This window comes from Trachypithecus francoisi, unplaced genomic scaffold (assembly GCF_009764315.1).
Source record: "Trachypithecus francoisi isolate TF-2019V2 unplaced genomic scaffold, Tfra_2.0 Lachesis_group7, whole genome shotgun sequence".
Taxonomy (NCBI): domain Eukaryota; kingdom Metazoa; phylum Chordata; class Mammalia; order Primates; family Cercopithecidae; genus Trachypithecus; species Trachypithecus francoisi.
The window spans coordinates 53741417-53760522 of NW_022681472.1; the positions used below are offsets into that span (position 1 = coordinate 53741417).

Genomic DNA, 19106 nt, shown 5'->3' on the forward strand with positions numbered 1-19106 from the left:
GCCATGCCCAGCTAATTTTGTATTTTTAGTAGAGACGGGGTTTCTCCGTGTTGATCAGGCTGGTCTCGAACTTCTGACCTCAGGTGATCCACCCACCTTAGCCTCCAAAGTGATGGGATTACAGGTGTGAGCCACGGCACCCGGTCAACAGTGTATACTATTGATTGGTTTGATTACAGAATAATACCAATAATAATAATAACAGCAACAACAGGCCGAATGTGGTGGCTCATGCCTGTAATCCTAGCACTTTGGGAGGCTGAGGTGAGTGAGGAGTTCAAGACCAGCCTGGGCAACATGATGAAACCCCACATCTACTAAAATACAAAGAATTAGCTGGGCACAGTGTGGTGCACCTGTAGTCCCAGCTACTGGGGAGGCTGAGGCATGAGAATTTCTTGAACCCGGGAGGCAGAGGTTGCAGTGAGCCAAGATCACGCCACAGCACTTCAGCCTGGGCGACAGTGAGACTCTGTCTCCAAATAACAACAAGAACAACAACAACAACAACAACAAAATAGCTAACACTTATTCAGCACTTCCTATGTGCCAGACAGTGTTTGAAGTGCTTTAAATATATCTACATATGAACTGATTTATTCTATATAGCAATTAGGTCTACTGTTATCTCCATTTTAAAGATGAGAAAGCTGAGGTCAAGAGAGGGTAAGTAACCTGCTCAGGGTTAGACAGCTAGCATTATTTTGCTTTGTTTATTTTTAACTGCTCACTCTTCACCTCTCTTCAGTGCCTTTTGGTTAGCAATGGTGACTTGGAAATACAAACATTTCTTGAAATCCACATTAAACCCAAACCACATGCAGTGATGTTTGTTTTTTGGAAATGATCACACACCACATCATATTCCAAGTGTTTGATTTGAGTGCAAATGCCTCAGAGTGGAAGTGGGCCTTGAGAGCATGTTGTATACATTTTGAAACAAATAAGCCTGGACTTTTTATCTATTCAGTTTGGAGAAAGGGGAATAGCAATAAAATAATAAATCACATATAAATGATGAAACACACTGAATAGTGTTTTATAAAATAAGGTGAGGGCATGATGGCACACCTGTAGTCCCAGCTACTCCGGAGGCTTAGGTGGGAGGATCACTGGAGTTCAGGAGTTTAAAGAGGCAGTGACTTATTGTGCCACTGCGCTCCAGCCTAGATGACAGAGTGAGACCCTGTCCTCCCACCCCTAACAAAAATCCTGAGATGATAAATAGCAAGGCGGCTTGAAAGTAAATAGTAAGTTTAGGATTTGAGAAAGAGGCAAGATGTTCTAAGTTTTCTTCCTTTGCTTAGAAGGAATCTCAGGGTTAAAGCTATGAAAAGGGACCAATCTAATTTGTAAACAGTTTAAATAGGCTGGGTGTGTTGGCTCACACCTGTAGTCCCAGCTACTTGAGAGGCTGAAGTTGGGGGATCTCTCAAGCCTGGGAGGTTGAGGCTGCCATGAGCCATGATCACACCACTGCATTCTAGCCTGGGTGAGAGAGTGAGACCCTGTCTCAAAAAAATAGTTTAAATGGTTTAAAAAGTGCTGGGTGCAGTGGCTCACGCCTACAATCCCAGCACTTTGGGAGGCCGAGGTGGGCGGATCACAAGGTCAGGAGATCGAGACCATCCTGGCTAACACGGTGAAACCCCGTCTCTACTAAAAATACAAAAAATGAGCCGGGCGTGGTGGTGGGCGCCTGTAGTCCCAGCTACTCGGGAGGCTGAGGCAGGAGAATGGCGTGAACCCGGGAGGCGGAGCTTGCAGTGAGCCCCGATCGCGCCACTGCACTCCAGCCTAGGCGACAGTGTGAGACCCCGTCTCAAAAAAAAGAAAAAAAAATGGTTTAAAAAGGGGAGTGCGGGGCCGGGCGCGGTGGCTCAAGCCTGTAATCCCAGCACTTTGGGAGGCCGAGACGGGCGGATCACGAGGTCAGGAGATCGAGACCATCCTGGCTAACACGGTGAAACCCCGTCTCTACTAAAAATACAAAAACTAGCCGGGCGACGTGGCGGGCGCCTGTAGTCCAGCTACTCGGGAGGCTGAGGCAGGAGAATGGCGTAAACCCGGGAGGCGGAGCTTGCAGTGAGCTGAGAACCGGCCACTGCACTCCAGCCTGGGCGACAGAGCGAGACTCCGTCTCAAAAAAAAAAAAAAAAAAAAAAAAGGGGAGTGCGGAGAGTAGTTATTTGTGGTGAGCTAGTGCTGGGGTCCCCAACCCCGGCCAGAATCGGTCCGTGGTCTCTTAGGAACCAGGCCGCATAGCAGGAGGTGAGCAGTGGGCGAGCGCAGCTTCACCTGTATTTACAGCCCTTCCCCATCGCCTGCTTTACGGCCTGAGCTCTGCCTCCTGTCAGATTACCAGCACCATTAAATCCATTAGATTCTTTTTTTTTTTTTAACTGCTGCTGCACAAATTAAGGCATTAGATTCTCATAGGAACATGAACCCTCTTGTGAACTGCACACTCCTTATGAGAATCTAATGCCCGATAATCTGTCACTGTCTCCTGTCACCCCCAGATGAGATCATCTAGTTGCAGGAAAACAAGCTCAGGGCTCCCACTGATTCCTACATTATGTTGAGCTGTATAATTATTTCATTACATATTGCAATGTAATAATAATAGAAATAAAGTGCACAATAAATGTAATGCACTTGAATCATCCCAAAATCACGCCCCCAACTGGGTCTGTGGAAAAATTGTCTTCCATGAAATCAGTCCCTGGTGCCAAAAAGGTTGGGGACCACTGAGCTAGTGGGTTCTGGAACTTCACCTCTTATGAGCAATGTTACTTTGGGCAAGTTACTTAACTTCTCTGAGTTACTCTATGAATTAAATCAGTTGAAGGCACTTGGCCCAGTGCCTGGCACATAGGAGATGCTGAGTAAACATTCACTATTTTAAATATAATCTTAAGGCATAGTAAAATTATACTAAAAATAGTGAGCTAGTTCAACACAGCAAGTGTGAAAAACTGGACTCTGAAGGTTGACAGGCCCAGGTCCATTCCCAGGTCAATTCCTGGAAGCAATTTGCTGAACAAACAGTTCACTGAAATAGTGAGGTTTTTTTTTTTTTTTTTGTTAAGTTTTGAAATGTGGTCCCTGCCTCACCCCTGCCCTGTCCCTGCCTCTGACAAGGAAACAACTATGGCTTTTTGTGACTTGATTTCTGGGGGTTTTCCTTTCAGTTTTCTACTAATCAATGCATTGGAAAATTGACCTGCTAGTCCTGGGTTTGAATTTGCTTTACTCTTTTCTTTCTTTCTTTCTTTCTTTTTTTTTTTTGAGACAAAGTCTTGCTCTGTCACCCAGGCTGGAGTATAGTGGTGCAATCCCTGCTCACTGCAGTCTCTGCCTCCTGGGTTCAAGCGATTCTTGTGCCTTAGCCTCCTAAGTAGCTGGGACTGCAGGCGCGAGCCACCATACCTGCCTAATTTTTGTATTTTTAGTAGAGACTGGGTTTCGCCATGTTGGCCAGCTGATCTCAAACTCTTGGCCTCAAGTGATCTGCCCACCTCGGCCTCCCAAAGTGCTGGGATTATAGGTGTGAGTCACTACATCTGGACTTTTTTTACTTTTTAAATAAGTTAAAAAAATTTTTTTTTTTTTGTAGAAATGGGGCCTTGCTATGTGGACCAGGCTGGTTTCGAACTTCTGGCATCAAGCAATCCTTTCTAGGCCTCCTAAAGCACTAGGATTACAGACATGAGCCATGGTACCCAGCCTTGACCCTGGGTTTGAATTCTGGCTCTGACACTTCCTGACTGTGTGTGACCTTGGGCAGGCCACTGACCCTTCTTGAGCCTTATGGGAATGTGGGAATAATATTAGGTAATTGAGCAAGTTAATATAGGTAAAGAATTTATAATAGGGCCTGGCATGTGGCCTCAGTCTACTACCAGAGTCAAAGCCCATAACCATTGTGCCAACACTCTCCTAATAAATGTATGCGGGAGACAGGGAGGCAGGGAGGCTGGCTATGTGATGCTACTTTATGTCAACTACACATTAATTTTATATGTATAATTTATATAAACTAATTGATGCCATCTACTATTATTAGACTGAACTAATATTGTTACTTGGAACTCTCAGATATATAATAGTTTTTTTTTGTTCAAATCCAAAATGTAAAATGTGACTATGAGTAACTGATAATGAACTTAACTGATAAGAAACTTCAGGATAGATTTTTCTCAAGTTTTCCATTCAGTCTTACAGTGAGTAAAGTGATGAAAAATTCCAACTATGCATGCCCTGCTCAGAGTGTCCAAGAAGAGCCTACCAATGGGGGCTACTTAAGCTCTCAAAGACTGAACACACAAACAGCATTTTGACTACAAGTGGCCTGTTTGAACTCTGAAAAGGCGGGGCGGCAGGCCTGCAGCTCCTGGAGTTCAGGGAGACCCAGAAATCTCACCCTGCCGCCTTCCCGTGTTGTGTTTGTCACAGCCTTGCCCCTCTTGCTCGTCTTGAAAATGGAAAAGATGCTCGCAGGCTGCTTCCTGCTGTTCCTCGGACAGATCCTCCTCCTCCCCGCGGAGGCCAGGGAGCGGTCACGTGGGAGGTCCATCTCTAGAGGCAGACACGCTCGGACCCACCCGCAGACTGCCCTTCTGGGTGAGTGACGGTGCCCACCCCCAAAAGTGGGCAGGTGGGGGTGGTTCGGGGAGGGCTCAGGGACAGGGATTGGTGACTGTTTGGGAAGTTCTCCTTTCCCTGGGTCCTCGTGGGATGTGCTGGGTCTGGGGTCCTCACCGGTGGTGAATGCATCTGGAGTTGAGGACACGGTTGCACACGAGTTTTCAGAATAAACTTTCCTTTGAAGCCTTTAATTGAATCTGAGGCTCATGGCTTTTCTCCAATATTCGGGGCAAGATTTCTTATCTGAAATGTCCTTGTTGTTGGACCTATCTGGGCAAAGGTGTTATTGAAAATTGTGTATTGGGTTTGCCCAGCTAGATCTGTTAATAATGCTTCCCTGCGTGGCAGCAGGGAAGAAAGAGCTGGCCCAGGGGACATTGTGAGCTGAATCGAAGTATTAGGAATGGAAAATGCCAGGGGTCTATTCATCTGATCCAGTGAACATGTTTCCTAGAGAAAGAAAATGTCATGAAAACATACGGAAAACGTATAAATCAGCTGATTCTAAACAAGGGCTTTGGTAAGCCTGGCTTGTGGAGGTTATAGGAAGGTTGGGTAGTGCCAAGAGAATGAGTTTTGGCATTGACCTGGGTTCAAGTCTTGCCTCTGCTACTTTCCAGATGTGATATAACCTCCCTGAGGCTATAGATGTGATATAACGTAGGTGATATAACCTCCCTGAGGCTCAGTTTTATCATCTGTAAAATGGAAATGTGAATGCCAACCTTGGAACATTTCTGTGAGGAATAAATGAGGTAACACACATAAATTCTAGGTACGCAGTAAGTAAAAGCTTTACCACAATTCTCATTCTAATACGTTCTTTGAAACTGTATTTGACATTTGTATCTTGTTGGCCAGCCACTCGAATCTGACCCCCTACAAAGGCTGCTAAGAGAACTGCCCAGCGACCTGGTAGCCTCAGCAGCATCTGAAATTACAATCAGGGACCACAGGGACCTAAAGAGCCCTGTTTTCAGAGGTCAGACTCTTTATTGATGTTAACTAAATGAGGACCCCAGTGATAGATCTTCCAGGTTCTTGAAAGTCCTTGTTTCCATAGTGATGTAAACAAGACTTTTGCAAATGTGAAAATGAGTGGGAAGTGTTTAATATGTTAATTGAAACGTTTTGAAAAACAAATTCCAAGATGATTAACAACATCTCTCTCTCTCTCTCTCTCTATATATATATATGTATGTATATATATATAAAACTGATGATGCACACAATCTCAGCTCATTGCAACCTCCGCCTCCTGGGTTCAAGCACATCTCCCACCACAGCCTCCTGAGTAGCTGGGTTTACAGGGGCACAACACCATGCCCAGCTAATTTTTGTATTTTTAGTACAGACGGGGTTTCACCGTGTTGGCCAGGCTACTCTCAAGCTCTTGGCCTCAAGTGATCTGCTACCTCGACCCTCCAAATTGCTGGGATTACAGACATGAGCCAGTATGCCTGGCCAAGATATCTGATTTCTGGATCACCAGCAGTGACTGCACAGTTGGGTTTCTGATGGGGCTGGTCTCAGGAAAAGCCACCACACACTTGCCTGGAAAAGCACACCGCTTCTCTGGGCTCCAAGTGTCTCTCCCTCCTTTCCTCCCTCTCATACACACATACAGACCACATCACCCCCACCTTCCCTGGTTGTCAGCATCACATCCTCCTTCGCCTAGAAGCCCATTTTGCTAAAGCCACCAACCTTGCATCCAGCATTGATTCCTTCTTCTCATTTTTCAAGAGAATGTGTCAGAGACAAAGAGGAGGATGGGACACAGCGTATCTTTTCCACCCCAAGACTGGAAGTGGGCATGGGTGTTTTCACTCCATGAGCTGTGCAAGTGGCTGCTCCCAGATATGCTGGAGGGCTGCTTGACTTATGAAAATGGTGGAGTGGGCCAGGCATGGTGGCTCATGCCTGTAATCCCAGCACTTTGGGAGGCTGAGTGGGCGGATCACAAGGTCCGGAGTTCGAGACCAGCCTGACCAACATGGTTAAACCCTGTCTCTACTAAAAATACAAAAATTATCTGGGCATGGTGGCAGGTGCCTGTGATCCCAACTACTCAGGAGGCTGAGGTAGGAGAATTGCTTGAACCTGGGAGGTGGAGGTTGCAGTGAGCCAAGATCATGCCACTGCACTCCAGCCTGGCGACAGAGTGAGACTCCGTCTCAAAAAAAAAAAAAAAGAAAACGGTGGCGTGACAATCATGAAACCAGAAGGCAAACACTATGGCTGTGGCCTGGATTCTCAAGTGCAATCTGCTTTGGTTCTTATTTTGATGGGGAACAGAAATGGAAATGCATGCTCATTGGTAGTCCTTGCCCCGAGGGTATGACCTTCTCTTCGTTCTTAGAATACTATAGTGTTTTGTATTTTATGCATGTTTGCTTCTCTTGGCTCTTGGACTATTTGTTCAGAATATGGCCCAGGCCACATTTCACTTTTTAGTGGCAAATCATTTTGGCTAAAGCTATGGCATCCACTGGCATGATTTATTTTACTGGTTATTTGCTTGCAAGTATGTTCCTGAAAGTTTAACAGAGTAGAAACAGCAGAATGGTTTCTTAGGTTAACTTTTTGTTTGAACTTTCTGGGTTTTAAAAATGTTTATCTTTTATGTTTAAATTCAGATCAGAGTCTCAGTAACAACTTGAGTCAGTTTGAAAAAATAACGCATCTATTTATCCACCCATCCTGTGAACATCTGCAGGCTGTTCACTCCGCAGCCTGTGATGTCTGTCCACATGGGCTTATCTCTTACCTCATTCATTTATCTGGAATTTCTACTCTGTGCCAGACACTGGTTGTGGGGCGGGGGTAGTGTTTAAGATGAATAGGCACCATCAGGAGGTGCACAGAGTAGTGGAAGAGACAGGCATGTGAAAAGATCATTAATTTGGTAGAATCGGTGTGCAAAAGTAGAGGCATGGCTACATTATAGCTCAACTCTGCCTGCTAAGCAGGCTTAGTGTGAGGCAGTGGTTCTCAAGCTTTGGTCTCAGGATCCTTCCTTTTACACTAAAAATTATTTTTATTGTATTTTATTTTATTTTGAGACAGGGTCTCACTGTCTCCCAGGCTGTAGTGTAGTGGCATGATCATGGCTCACTGCAGCCTTGACCTCTTGAGCTCAAGCAATCCTCTAACCTCAGCATCTCAAGTAGCTGGGACTACAGGCAAATGCCACTACACCTGGCTAATTTTTGTATTTTTTATAGAGACAGGGTTTCGCCATGTTGTCCAGGCTGATCTTGAACTCCTGAGCTCAAGTGATCCCCCCGCCTCAGTCTCCCAAAGTGCTGGGATTCTAGGCGTGAGCCACTGTGCCCCGCCAAATTTTTTTTTTTTTTTTTGAGATGGAGTCTCGCTCTGTCGCCCAGGCTGGAGTGCAGTGGCCGGATCTCAGCTCACTGCAAGCTCCGCCTCCTGGGTTTACGCCATTCTCCTGCCTCAGTCTCCCGAGTAGCTGGGACTACAGGCACCTGCCACCTCGCCTGGCTAGTTTTTTGTATTTTTTAGTAGAGACGGGGTTTCACCGTGTTAGCCAGGTTGGTCTCGATCTCCTGACCTTGTGATCTGCCCATCTCGGCCTCCCAAAGTGCTGGGATTACAGGCTTGAGCCACCTCGCCTGGCCGCCCAGCCAAAAATTATTAAGAATCCCCAAGAACTTTTGTTCATTTGTTTTTTAAGAATCCTGAGGACAATCAAGGGAGTTTTTGTTTATGTGGGTTAGATCTATTGGTATCTACTTGATCAGAAATTTAAAAATAACAATAATAAAATCAGAATGTGTTAACAAACTATATATGTATAAAAAACTATATTTCCTGGCCAGGTGCGTGGCCAGGTTCAGTGGCTAATGCCTGTAATTCCAGTATTTTGGGAGGTCGAGGTGGGAGGATCACTTGAGCCTAGGAGTTTGAGACCAGTCTGGTCAACATAGGGATAACTTGTCTCTACAAAAAAATTTAAAAGTTAGGCCATGCATGGTGGCTCACGCCTGTAATCCCAGCACTTTGGGAGGCCGAGGTGGGCAGATCACTTGAGGTCAGGAGTTTGAGACCAGCCTGGCCAACATAGTGAAAACCCGTCTCTACTAAAAATACAAAAATTAACCTGGTGTGGTGGTGTGCGCCTGTAATCCCAGCTACTCGGGAGGCTGAGGCAGGAGAATTGCTTGAACCCAGGAGGCGGAGGTTGCAGTGAGCCGAGATCACCCCACTGCACTTCAGCCTGGGTGACAAGAGCGAAACTGTCTCAAAAAAAAAAAAAAAAAAGAAAGAAAGAAAGAAAAAATTACCCGGGTGTGGTGATGCACACCTATAGTCCCAGCTATTTGAAATGCTTAGGCTGCAGGATCACTTGAGCCCCAGAGGTCGAGGCTTCATGAGTGAGCCATAATGGTGCCACTGCACTCCAGCCTGGGTGACAACAGTGAGACCCTGTCTCAAAAAAAAAAAAGAAGAGTGGCACTGTTTTACAGTTTTGCAAATCTTGTAATGGTCTGGCTTCATAGAAGACAGCTGGATTGTCATTTCTTGACCATTCAATCTGTCACGAAATATTTTCGTTAGATTATATGAAAATGCATGGATGCCGGGCGCGGTGGCTCAAGCCTGTAATCCCAGCACTTTGGGAGGCCGAGACGGGCGGATCACGAGGTCAGGAGATCGAGACCAGCCTGGCTAATACGGTGAAACCCCATCTCTACTAAAAAATACAAAAAACTAGCCGGGCGAGGTGGCGGGCGCCTGTAGCCCCAGCTACACGGGAGGCTGAGGCAGGAGAATGGCAGGAACCCAGGAGGCGGAGCTTGCAGTGAGCTGAGATCCGGTCACTGCACACCAGCCTGGGCGACAGAGCGAGACTCCGTCTCAAAAAAAAAAAAAAAAAAAAAAAAACGAAAATGCATAGATATGTAGTTGGAAAAAGTAAGAGCATTTAAATAGCCTTTTCATATAATTGTGAATGTTCTTTGATACTACACCAAAACTTGACAAAGAGTAGTTTCTTAAAGGTTAGTTGCAATGTGAAATCTAAAACCAGATCAACAAACTTTTTGTTCTCTATATACCCACAAGAGAATGAGAGTATGAAAGGCAAACATTCATGTTATTATGGAAATAGTTCTAACCTCATGGATCCTCTGAAAAGGGCTCAGGGACCCCTAGAGTTACCCAAACCACACTTAAGAATGGCTGGTTTAAGGGAATCGTTCCCAGTGAAGGTCCTGACCATGGAGAGCCCTGTGGGACAGCAGGTGGCAGAGGCATGAGGATGGAGTGTAGCAGTGGGCTCTGATGTGGTGCTGGGTCTGCCGGGCAGGTGGTCTGAGTTGGAGATAAGCCAGAAATCACTTAGGACATTGAGGGCTCCAAGGAAGATTTTGAGCTTCATTTTGCAGGGGTGGGAGCCGTGGAGGGCTTTAAGCAGTCAATAGTGGGTGTCACTTTGTCTTTGCACCCACTGTACTCTCTGGACAGACTTGACCTTTCTGGGTTGTGGCAAAGAGCAGGGATCTAAATAGCAGGCTGCAACAGGAGAAGGAATGAGCATCTGCCCTAGGCCAAAGGTCGCTCCACGCAACAACGCTGGCAGGTAGAGTCAGAGAAGCTGGCTGTGCTGTACCCAGAACACTTTGGACTTTGGATTCTTCCCCTTGACCAACCTTATCAGTAACACTCATCCCCTTCCACACCCCTCCCTAGGCCCTCCTCAAGGGGGCGTTAACTGGAAGGCATGCTGCCCCACTGCTAATGGCTGCCTGCTTCGTTTGTGCACACTTTTCCTCTTTGTTACACCACTTTCCTTTGAGAGGGTGGACCTATCTCCTGAGCAACAAGTGCGGTATATCAGCCTTTTTGGAAACCTTAATCCTCCTTGCCCAAACTCCCAGAGTATTCTTTTTTTTTTTTTTTTTAAGATAGAGTCTTGCTCTTTCACCAGGCTGGAGTGCAATGGTGCAATCTGGCTCACTGCAACCTCTGACTCCCAGGTTCAAGCGATTCTCCTGCCTCAGCCTTCAAAGTAGCTGGGATTACAGGTGCCTGCCACGACGCCTGGCTAATTTTGGTATTTTTAGTAGAGACAGGGTTTCACCATGTTGGCCAGGATGGTCTCGATCTCTTGACCTCGTGATCCACCCTCCTTGGCCTCCCAAAGTGCTGGGATTACAGGCGTGAGGCGCTGTGCCCGGGCCCCAGTATATTCTTGATTCCCACCACTTCACAAATTACTCTACCGCCAGCCAGCTTGTGATCTCTGGTGGTGGTCTGTCTTATGAGGTCTTGTTGACATTCTTTTCTAAATTTACTAAACTGGCTCATTTTATTTCTGCTAACTAACCTTGAAACCCTTTTCTTTTCTTATTATAGATTCCCCTTTGGATCAATACTACACACTCAGAAGTTATGTTTGTGTTTTAAGAGAGCATTTTGTGGCAATATGGCATCAATTCTAGAAGTGGGAGACAAAGATTTAAAAGGAAGTTGGCCCTGCAGTCTGGTCAGGGGATGGTGGGGCCTGAGCTCCCTCCCACCCCCAACCCCACCTCACACACTGCTGGAAGAATTCCAGAGGTGTTTCAAGGGTAGACACCACAGCATTTAGTAAAGTTTACATATAACAGTTAATTTACTACTTAAAAGCTAACGAAGAAAATCTAAGAACTCACCCGTTTTTTTTTTTTAGACAGGACGTTATTCTGTTGCCCAGGCTGGAGTGCAGTGGCACTCTCATAGCTCACTGCAGCCTGAGCTCAGGCGATCCTCCCAACTCAGCTTCCCAATTAACTAGCGCTACAGTCATGCACTCCCACACCCAACTAATTGTTTAATTTTTTTGTAGACGCAGGATCTTACTATGTTGCACAGACTGGTTTCAAATTCCTGGCCTCATGCAATCCTCCTGCCTTGGCCTCCCAAAGTGTTGGGATTACAAGTGTGAACCATTGCTCCTGGCAGAATTCACCTTACACAGCCCCACATTCTGCTTTTGGGGAATCACAATGTATTAAGAGGCACTTATTTTCATTTTTGCATGTATCTCTAAACCTGACATCAAAATATTCATAAAATTGCAATACGTTTCATATAATGAGCTAAAACCTCTTAAGTGAGCAATGTGAAGTTGTTGGCTGTCTGGAGAATTAAATGTAAGCATGGCCTGCTCTGTGTTGCTAATGGAAATTTTTACCTAGGTTGATATTTATTAACTTTTTTTTTGAGACAGAGTCTTGCTCTGTCACCCAGGCTGGAGTGCAATGGCACGATCTTGGCTCACTGCAAACTTTGCCTCCCGGGTTCAAGCAATTCTCTGCCTTGGCCTCCTGAGTAGCTGAGATTGCAGGCACCAGCCACCATGCCCGGCTAATTTTTGTAGTTTTAGTAGAGAGGGGGTTTCACCATGTTGGCCAGGCTGGTCTCAAACTCCTGACCTCATGTGATCTGCTCACCTAGGCCTCCCAAAATGCTGGAATTACAGGCATGAGCCACCGTGTCCAGCTCCAACCTACATTTTTAAGGCTCCCACTCAGTGGGATTTCTACATCCCAAAACAATACCTTGAATTGACTTTTATTGGCCTCTTCTGTGAAGGAGGGAAAGCAGATGCCAGAAGCCATGAGAGTCTCTGGCTCTCCAACCAACCCAACATTTCCTGAAGCCATTTTGCCATGGTTAAAAGTTTGTCTCCTTCCCTGAGCTTTCCAGAGCTTTGTCCATCCTCTTCCTTCTACCTGGAATATCCTTCCCCAAACAAGACCCATTCTCATCCAGGGCCAGGTCAAATGCTGCCTCCTCCCTCTCCAGGCAAGGCCTCCATTGAGGGACCACACACATTGCAGATCCTCTGCCAAAGTGCCAACCCTCCCTGCCTTACATTCCAAGGGGTAATAGTGATACCTTCCTCAGAGGGATTCACATTTTAGCTATTTTTGCACTTGTCTCATTTTACTACTAGACTGTCTCTTCAAGATAGGGACTGAATATTTTTCATTTCTCATAGCACCTATGAAAGGCAGCTCTCATTTACTGAGCCCTTGCTGTGTGTTGGGACGTGTTATCTCACCTAATCCATAGCAGGAGCAAACACTGCAAGGTAATTATTGTTATATTCTATTTTCAGGCAAGGAAGCTGAGGCTCAGATAGGTTAAGCAGTTTTAGCAAACTTGTCAAGACTTCTGCAAACCTAGACAGAAAATGTCTTCAATCCCCAGCCCCTTTATGGAAAGGATGCATGGCTTAGGGCAGATATGCCTTGCAGCAAAGAGAAAAGCACCCATACTCTTGAATGTACTATTTTAGCCCCTGCTTGCTCCTCCACCCAGAGTTTTTATGTAGGCCATAGAATGCCCTGCCCATCTGTATTTGGAGGTGCTGCTGCAGCCTGTCACACCTGGATTCTACTGACCTCCAGCCCTGGCTGTGGTCCTGCCCAGGGCTCAGTGTGTATTGAACAAGTAAGTGAATGAGACATGCAGAAGGCTGATTTCGTCCTTATTTGAATGATTTCCATCTTGATTAAATTTCTTCTTAGCAAGAGGTTATTTTATTCTCCTGGACCTCAGTTCATTCATCTCTAAAAGGAGGTTGAAGTCAATGATCTCTCAGGTCTCATCTAGGATGTGGTGATGTCACCAATTCCCCTGATACCCTTCTGTGTGGGAACCCTGATGAAATCCGCAGCTTTCCCTCACTCTGTCCAGGTAGGAAAGCCCAGGAGGAATCATATTCTGGAAGCCAAGGAAGGAGAAGTTTTGAGACACAGGATGGTCAGTAGGATCAGGCAGGACAGCAGGGATGGGGCAGTGGGATCAGGTAACACAGCAGGGCTGGGCAATGGGTTCAGGCAGAACAGTGGGCTGGGCAGGGGGATCAGGTAACACAGCAAGGTTAGGCAGTGGGATCAGTTAATGCAGGGCTAGGCAGTGGGATCAGGCAACACAGCAGGGCCGGGCAGTGGGGTCAGGCAACACAGCAGGGCCGGGCAGTGGGGTCAGGCAGCACAGCAGGGCCGGGCAGTGGGATCAGGCAGGACAGCAGGGCCGGGCAGTGGGATCAGGCAGCACAGCAGGGCCGGGCAGTGGGGTCAGGCAGCACAGCAGGGCCGGGCAGTGGGGTCAGGCAGCACAGCAGGGCCGGGCAGTGGGGTCAGGCAGCACAGCAGGGCCGGCAGTGGGATCAGGCAGGACAGCAGGGCCGGGCAGTGGGATCAGGCAGCACAGCAGGGCCGGGCAGTGGGGTCAGGCAGCACAGCAGGGCCGGGCAGTGGGGTCAGGCAGCACAGCAGGGCCGGGCAGTGGGGTCAGGCAGCACAGCAGGGCCGGGCAGTGGGATCAGGCAGCACAGCAGGGCCGGGCAGTGGCATCAGGCAATGCAGCAGGGCCAGGGAGTGGGATCAGGCAACGCAGCAGGGCTGGGCAGTGGCATCAGGTAACGCAGCAGGGCTGGGCAGTGGGATCAGGCAACGCAGCAGGGCTGGGCAGTGGGATCAGGCAACGCAACAGGGCTGGGCGGTGGCATCAGGTAACGCAGCAGGGCTGGGCGGTGGGATCAGGCAACGCAGTAGGGCTGGGCAGTGGGATCAGGCAACACAGCAGGGCTAGGGAGTGGGATCAGGTACCATGGCAGGGCTAGGCAGTGGCATCAGGCAATACAGCAGGGCTGGGCAGTGGAATCAGGCAACACAACAGGGCTGGGCAGTGGCATCAGGTAACACAGCAAGGCTTGGCAGTGGGATCAGGCAACACAGTAGGGCTGGGCAGTGGGATCAGGCAACACAACAGGGCTGGGCAGTGGGATCAGGCAATATGGCAGGGCTGGGCAGTGGGATTAAGCAGTAAGGCAGGGGTTCTTAAACTTCATTGTGCATCAAAAGCTCCTGGAAGGCTTGTTAGAACACAGATTACTGGGCCCTGTGCACAAAGTGTCTGATTCAGTAGGTCTGGGTTGGGGCCTGATAAGTGGTATTCCTGGAGATCTCAGTTTGAGAACTATTACTGTAGAGAAACCTACAAGGTTGGGTGGGAATGGGCAGGAGGAAAAGATACTAGCAGGAGATGCTGTGGGACACGAGCCAGAAAGACAATACAAGATGAGTAACATCTGCAGAAAATTGCAGCTGCAGAGTATAAACTAACTGTAATCGGGGTCCAACCCTTCTGAAACTTTAAAAATAAGCTGCTAGCATTGTCCAACCTTATAAGGAATTGGCAAAAGGTGGGCTTCAAGCCTACATGGGAGCCAGCCTCTTATAGCACGGCGGTTAGCAATACACATCTAAAGAACTAAGTGGCTGGCATGTGTCTTTATCATCAGAATTGATTATACAAATGAAGGTTGGTGCATTGAGCTTATCAAATTGTTTTAAATATAGCAAAGGTTTTCTTTGTTTAAACCCTGTGAAGTAAAACCGCCTCCGTTTCAGTGCTCAGCTGCAGTGCATCGTGGGCAGCACAATGACAGTTGGAAATGTGGACCCCATGGAGGGACTGTCATGGCCGCCCTCAGCACAGACCTGCTGTTCCCTATCAAATTCATCATCCGTGCCTATGCTCTGTTTAATATAGAAACGAACCTCTCTCTTATCAATCGGTTTTTATAAACTGTATGAAGTAAAATTCTTCATTCCTATCTTGTGATTAACGCTGGGAGAATCCAAAAAGCACAGCATCTGACCTCCAATAAGCTATAAAGTTAAAAGCTTTTCTAGGCAAGGAATATATAACCTGATTTTTTTCTCCTTCAGATCCTCTCTCTCCTCTTCTTTCTCCCTTTCCTTTGTGTGAAACTCTTTCTTTGTCCCTTTCCTTTTCTATAAACTTCCTTGATCTTTCCCCCTCCAGTCCTCCCACTTCTTCATTCCCTTCTTCAGTTCCAGGATGTTCTCTCTTCAGCTTGCCCATGTGTTTTGCACCTGCAACTCACGTGTGTGTTGGGGAGTAGAGGTGAGGGATTATCCCTTCCGTGAGTGACAGTCACCTTTCTTTTCTTTGCTAGCTGGTGCTTTTAGGAGACAAGGTGTACAACCTTACCCCTAAGGAGCCAGTCCTGTCCCTCATCTCTCTAACTAATGATAATAATGATAACAATAGTAGTGATGATGGCTGGGTGTAGTGGCTCATGCCTGTAATCCTACCACTTGGGGAGTCCGGGTTGGGTGGATCACCTGAGGTCAGGAGTTCGAGACCAGCCTAGCCAACATAGTGAAACCTCTATCTACTAAAAATACAAAAATTTAGCCAGGCGTGGTGGTGGGCACCTATAATCCCAGTTATTCAGGAGGCTGAGGCAGGAAAATTACTTGAATCTGGGAGGTGGAGGTTGCAGTGAGCTGATATCACACCACTGCGCTCCAGCCTCGGCAACAAGAGTGAAACTCTTTAAAAAAAAAAAAACTGTAGTGATGACAAGCCACCATGTGCCAGGCACTGTGGTAGGCAGCTCACACTTCACTCTGCATGTACTATTATCCCTTAAATGCCTCATACAAGGTCATTCAACTACTGAGCAGCCAGAGGTAGAATTCAAGAAGCAAACTTGCTGTTTTCTCTATTTAAACTCTTGTCACCCAGGCTGCAGGGCAGTGGTGCGGTCATGGCTCACTGCAGCCTTGACCTCCGGGCCCAGGTGATCCTCCTACCTCAACCTCCCACATAGCTGCAATTACAAGCATGCACCACCATACCCAGCATTTTTTTTTTTTTTTGTATTTTTGATAAAGACAGGGTTTCACCATGTTGCCCAGGCGTGTCTCAAACTCCTGAGCTCAAGTGATCCTCCTGCTGTGGCCTTCCAAAGTTTTAGGATTACAGGCAGGAACCACCACACCCCGCCTACTTGAACTCTTTTCTCTAACCCCACCCTCCCTGTTTTATCCAACTGAATTGGACTCATCTTTCAGGTCTCAGTAGAAGCGCTTCTAATCTTCTAGGTTAGGATTAAATACTCCAACTATTGCATTCTCATGGAGTGCTGTATGTCCCCAAAACTGCACTTAGCCTGTACAGCAATTGCCTGCTTAACTGTCTATGTGGTTTGTTATTGTACCAGCGTGGCTGAGCAAGGTGCCTGGAACACAGCAGGTATTCCATAAATGCCTGTAGGAAAAGTAAATTAACTGACTTTTCCTCAATAAATATATATATTCTAGAAATTTGAGTTGTGTATTAGTTTCCTAGGGCTGCTATAACAATATACTGCAAACCGGGTGGTTAAACAACAGAAATATATTGTTCACATTTCTGGAGCTAGAAGTCTGAGCTCAAGGTGTTGGCTGTGTTGGTTTCTTCTGAGCCCTCTCTCCTTGACTTGTAGGTGGCCGTCTTCTCGCTGTGTCTCCACGTGGTCTTTTCCTCTGTACCTGTGAGTGTCCAGACTTCCTCTTCTTATAAGGACACCAGTCACATTGAATGAGGCCTGCCTTAATAACCTCATTTTAACTTAATCACGTCTTTAAAGACCCTAACTCCAAATCCAGTTACATCTTGAAGGCCTGGGGGTGAGGACTTCACCATATGAATCAGGGGCAGGGAGAAGGACAGAAGTCAGCCCATGACAAGTTGCTTTGCTTTTCACTTTCCTGGTTTGTGGAGGACAGTGTGTCATCTTTCAACATGTTTCTAAATAGCCTCTTTTTCCTTTCTGATTCACTTGATGTTCCCACTTCAGGGTGATATGACAAATGCTGGGGAAGCATGTTCAAAGACTTGAGCAGTGTGTCACTTATTACTTTACCATCGCATATTTCAGAGTCATTAGAGCAGCTCCAGCAAGCGCAGTGGGCTGTGTAGCGGGTATCCTAGGGCTGCAGATACGACACGAGTGCACTCTAACCAGGGTGTGAAACCAAGTCCAAGTAAGATTTTTCAAAAGCCAAGAATTAGCACAACTAGCTCAGTCCTGTTTCAGTATATCCAGGGGAGGCTGATTTATAGGGAAAGATGAAAGGAGGACAATGTGTATATTATTTTGGCTGCTCAGAAGACCCTGGGGCTGGACAGGGAGGAGGAGGAAGTTATTATCTACAGCCAGCCAATTAGTAAGAACATCAAAGAGGAAGCTGGATGGCCAGATGGACCAAGAGCTGGGGCACAGGCAGGCTCTTCGGGAGAAACAAGATGAATGGATGCTTGGGACAACCTGAGTTCAGAGCGGGGAGAGGCCTTTGGAAAGGCATGATGGATTATGTGCACTGTGGGTCATTGCGCCATAAGAAGTCCCGGGCGGATGAGCCCCAGAGGCCCTTAAAGTCAGAGTGGACCGTTAAGTAAACTGTGGAGGAATTTCTCCTAGGAGGGCTCAGACTTGGCAAAGGCTGAGAAGGGCTGCTTTCCATCTCCAGCTCTTAATTCCCAAGCCCTGACACTGGGGCTCGCTTGTTCCAGCCTACTCGATCCATTTATTGAATAAAGATATACTGAGAACTGGCCGGGCACGGTCTGCCTGCAATCCCAGCACTTTGGGAGGCCGAGGCGGGCGGATCACGAGGTTAGGAGATCGAGACTGTCCTGGCTAACACGGTGAAACCCCTTCTCTACTAAAAATACAAAAAATTGGCCAGGCGTGGTGATGGGTGCCTGTAGTCCCAGCTCCTCGGGAGGCTGAGGCAGGAGAATGGCGTGAACCCGGGAGGTGGAACTTGCAGTGAGTAGAGATTGCGCCACTGCACTCCAGCCTGGGCTACAGAGCAAGACTCGGTCTAAAATACACACACACACACACACACACACTGAGAACCCCCTTATTCCGAGGTCTGTGCTAGGCCCAGTGAAAGATGAGGAATCCTTACATCTTTGGGACTTGGTGGGGTCATAGGGGAAGCGTCCTCCTCTCCTAGGTACCTTTCATCCGTTTGCACCCAGATGTGGCCTGTCCCATGTGATTGTCCCACCACTGGTCAAAGCAGGCCTCTCTACTCTCCTCTTCCAGTTAAAGCTGAATTTGTCTCCAAAGTGAAGAAGAATAGGAAAACCATCAATTTTATGGAGCTTTTTAACTATACCAAAATGGTTTCATTCTGATACACTTTTTTTTTTTTTTTTTGAGATAGAGTCTTTCTCTGTTGCCCAGCCTGGAGTGGAGTGCAGTGGCCTGTTCTGGGCTCACTGTAACAACCTCTGACTCTTGGGTTCCAGCGATTCTCCTGCCTCAGCCTGCTGAATAGCTGGGATTACAGGCACGCCCCACCACACTGGGCTAATTTCTGTATGTTTAGTAGAGATGGGGTTTTGCCATGTTGGCCAGGCTGGTCTGGAACTCCTGACCTGAGCTGATCCACCCACCTTGACCTCCCAAAGTGCTGGGATTACAGGCGTGAGCCACTGTGCCCAGCCCTGATATACTATTTTGTTTCATTATTTGCCTGGGTTTTATTGATTCATCCACTCAACAAATATGTATTGAGAAGCTACAGTGTGCAAGGCATTGCTTTGGGTGCCAAGGATAC

General features: G+C 47.2%; 1 protein-coding gene across 2 annotated transcripts in view; it reads left to right on the forward strand.

The window, feature by feature from the left end:
- MATN2 (matrilin 2) overlaps positions 1–19106 on the forward strand; it is a 171481-nt gene that overhangs the window by 15317 nt on the left and 137058 nt on the right. For both annotated transcript variants that reach the window (XM_033203596.1, XM_033203595.1), the window contains exon 2: positions 4459–4626. In XM_033203596.1, the coding sequence (XP_033059487.1) occupies positions 4485–4626 (142 nt within the window). In that variant the 5' untranslated portion in view covers positions 4459–4484. The remainder of the gene's footprint in view (positions 1–4458; positions 4627–19106) is intronic.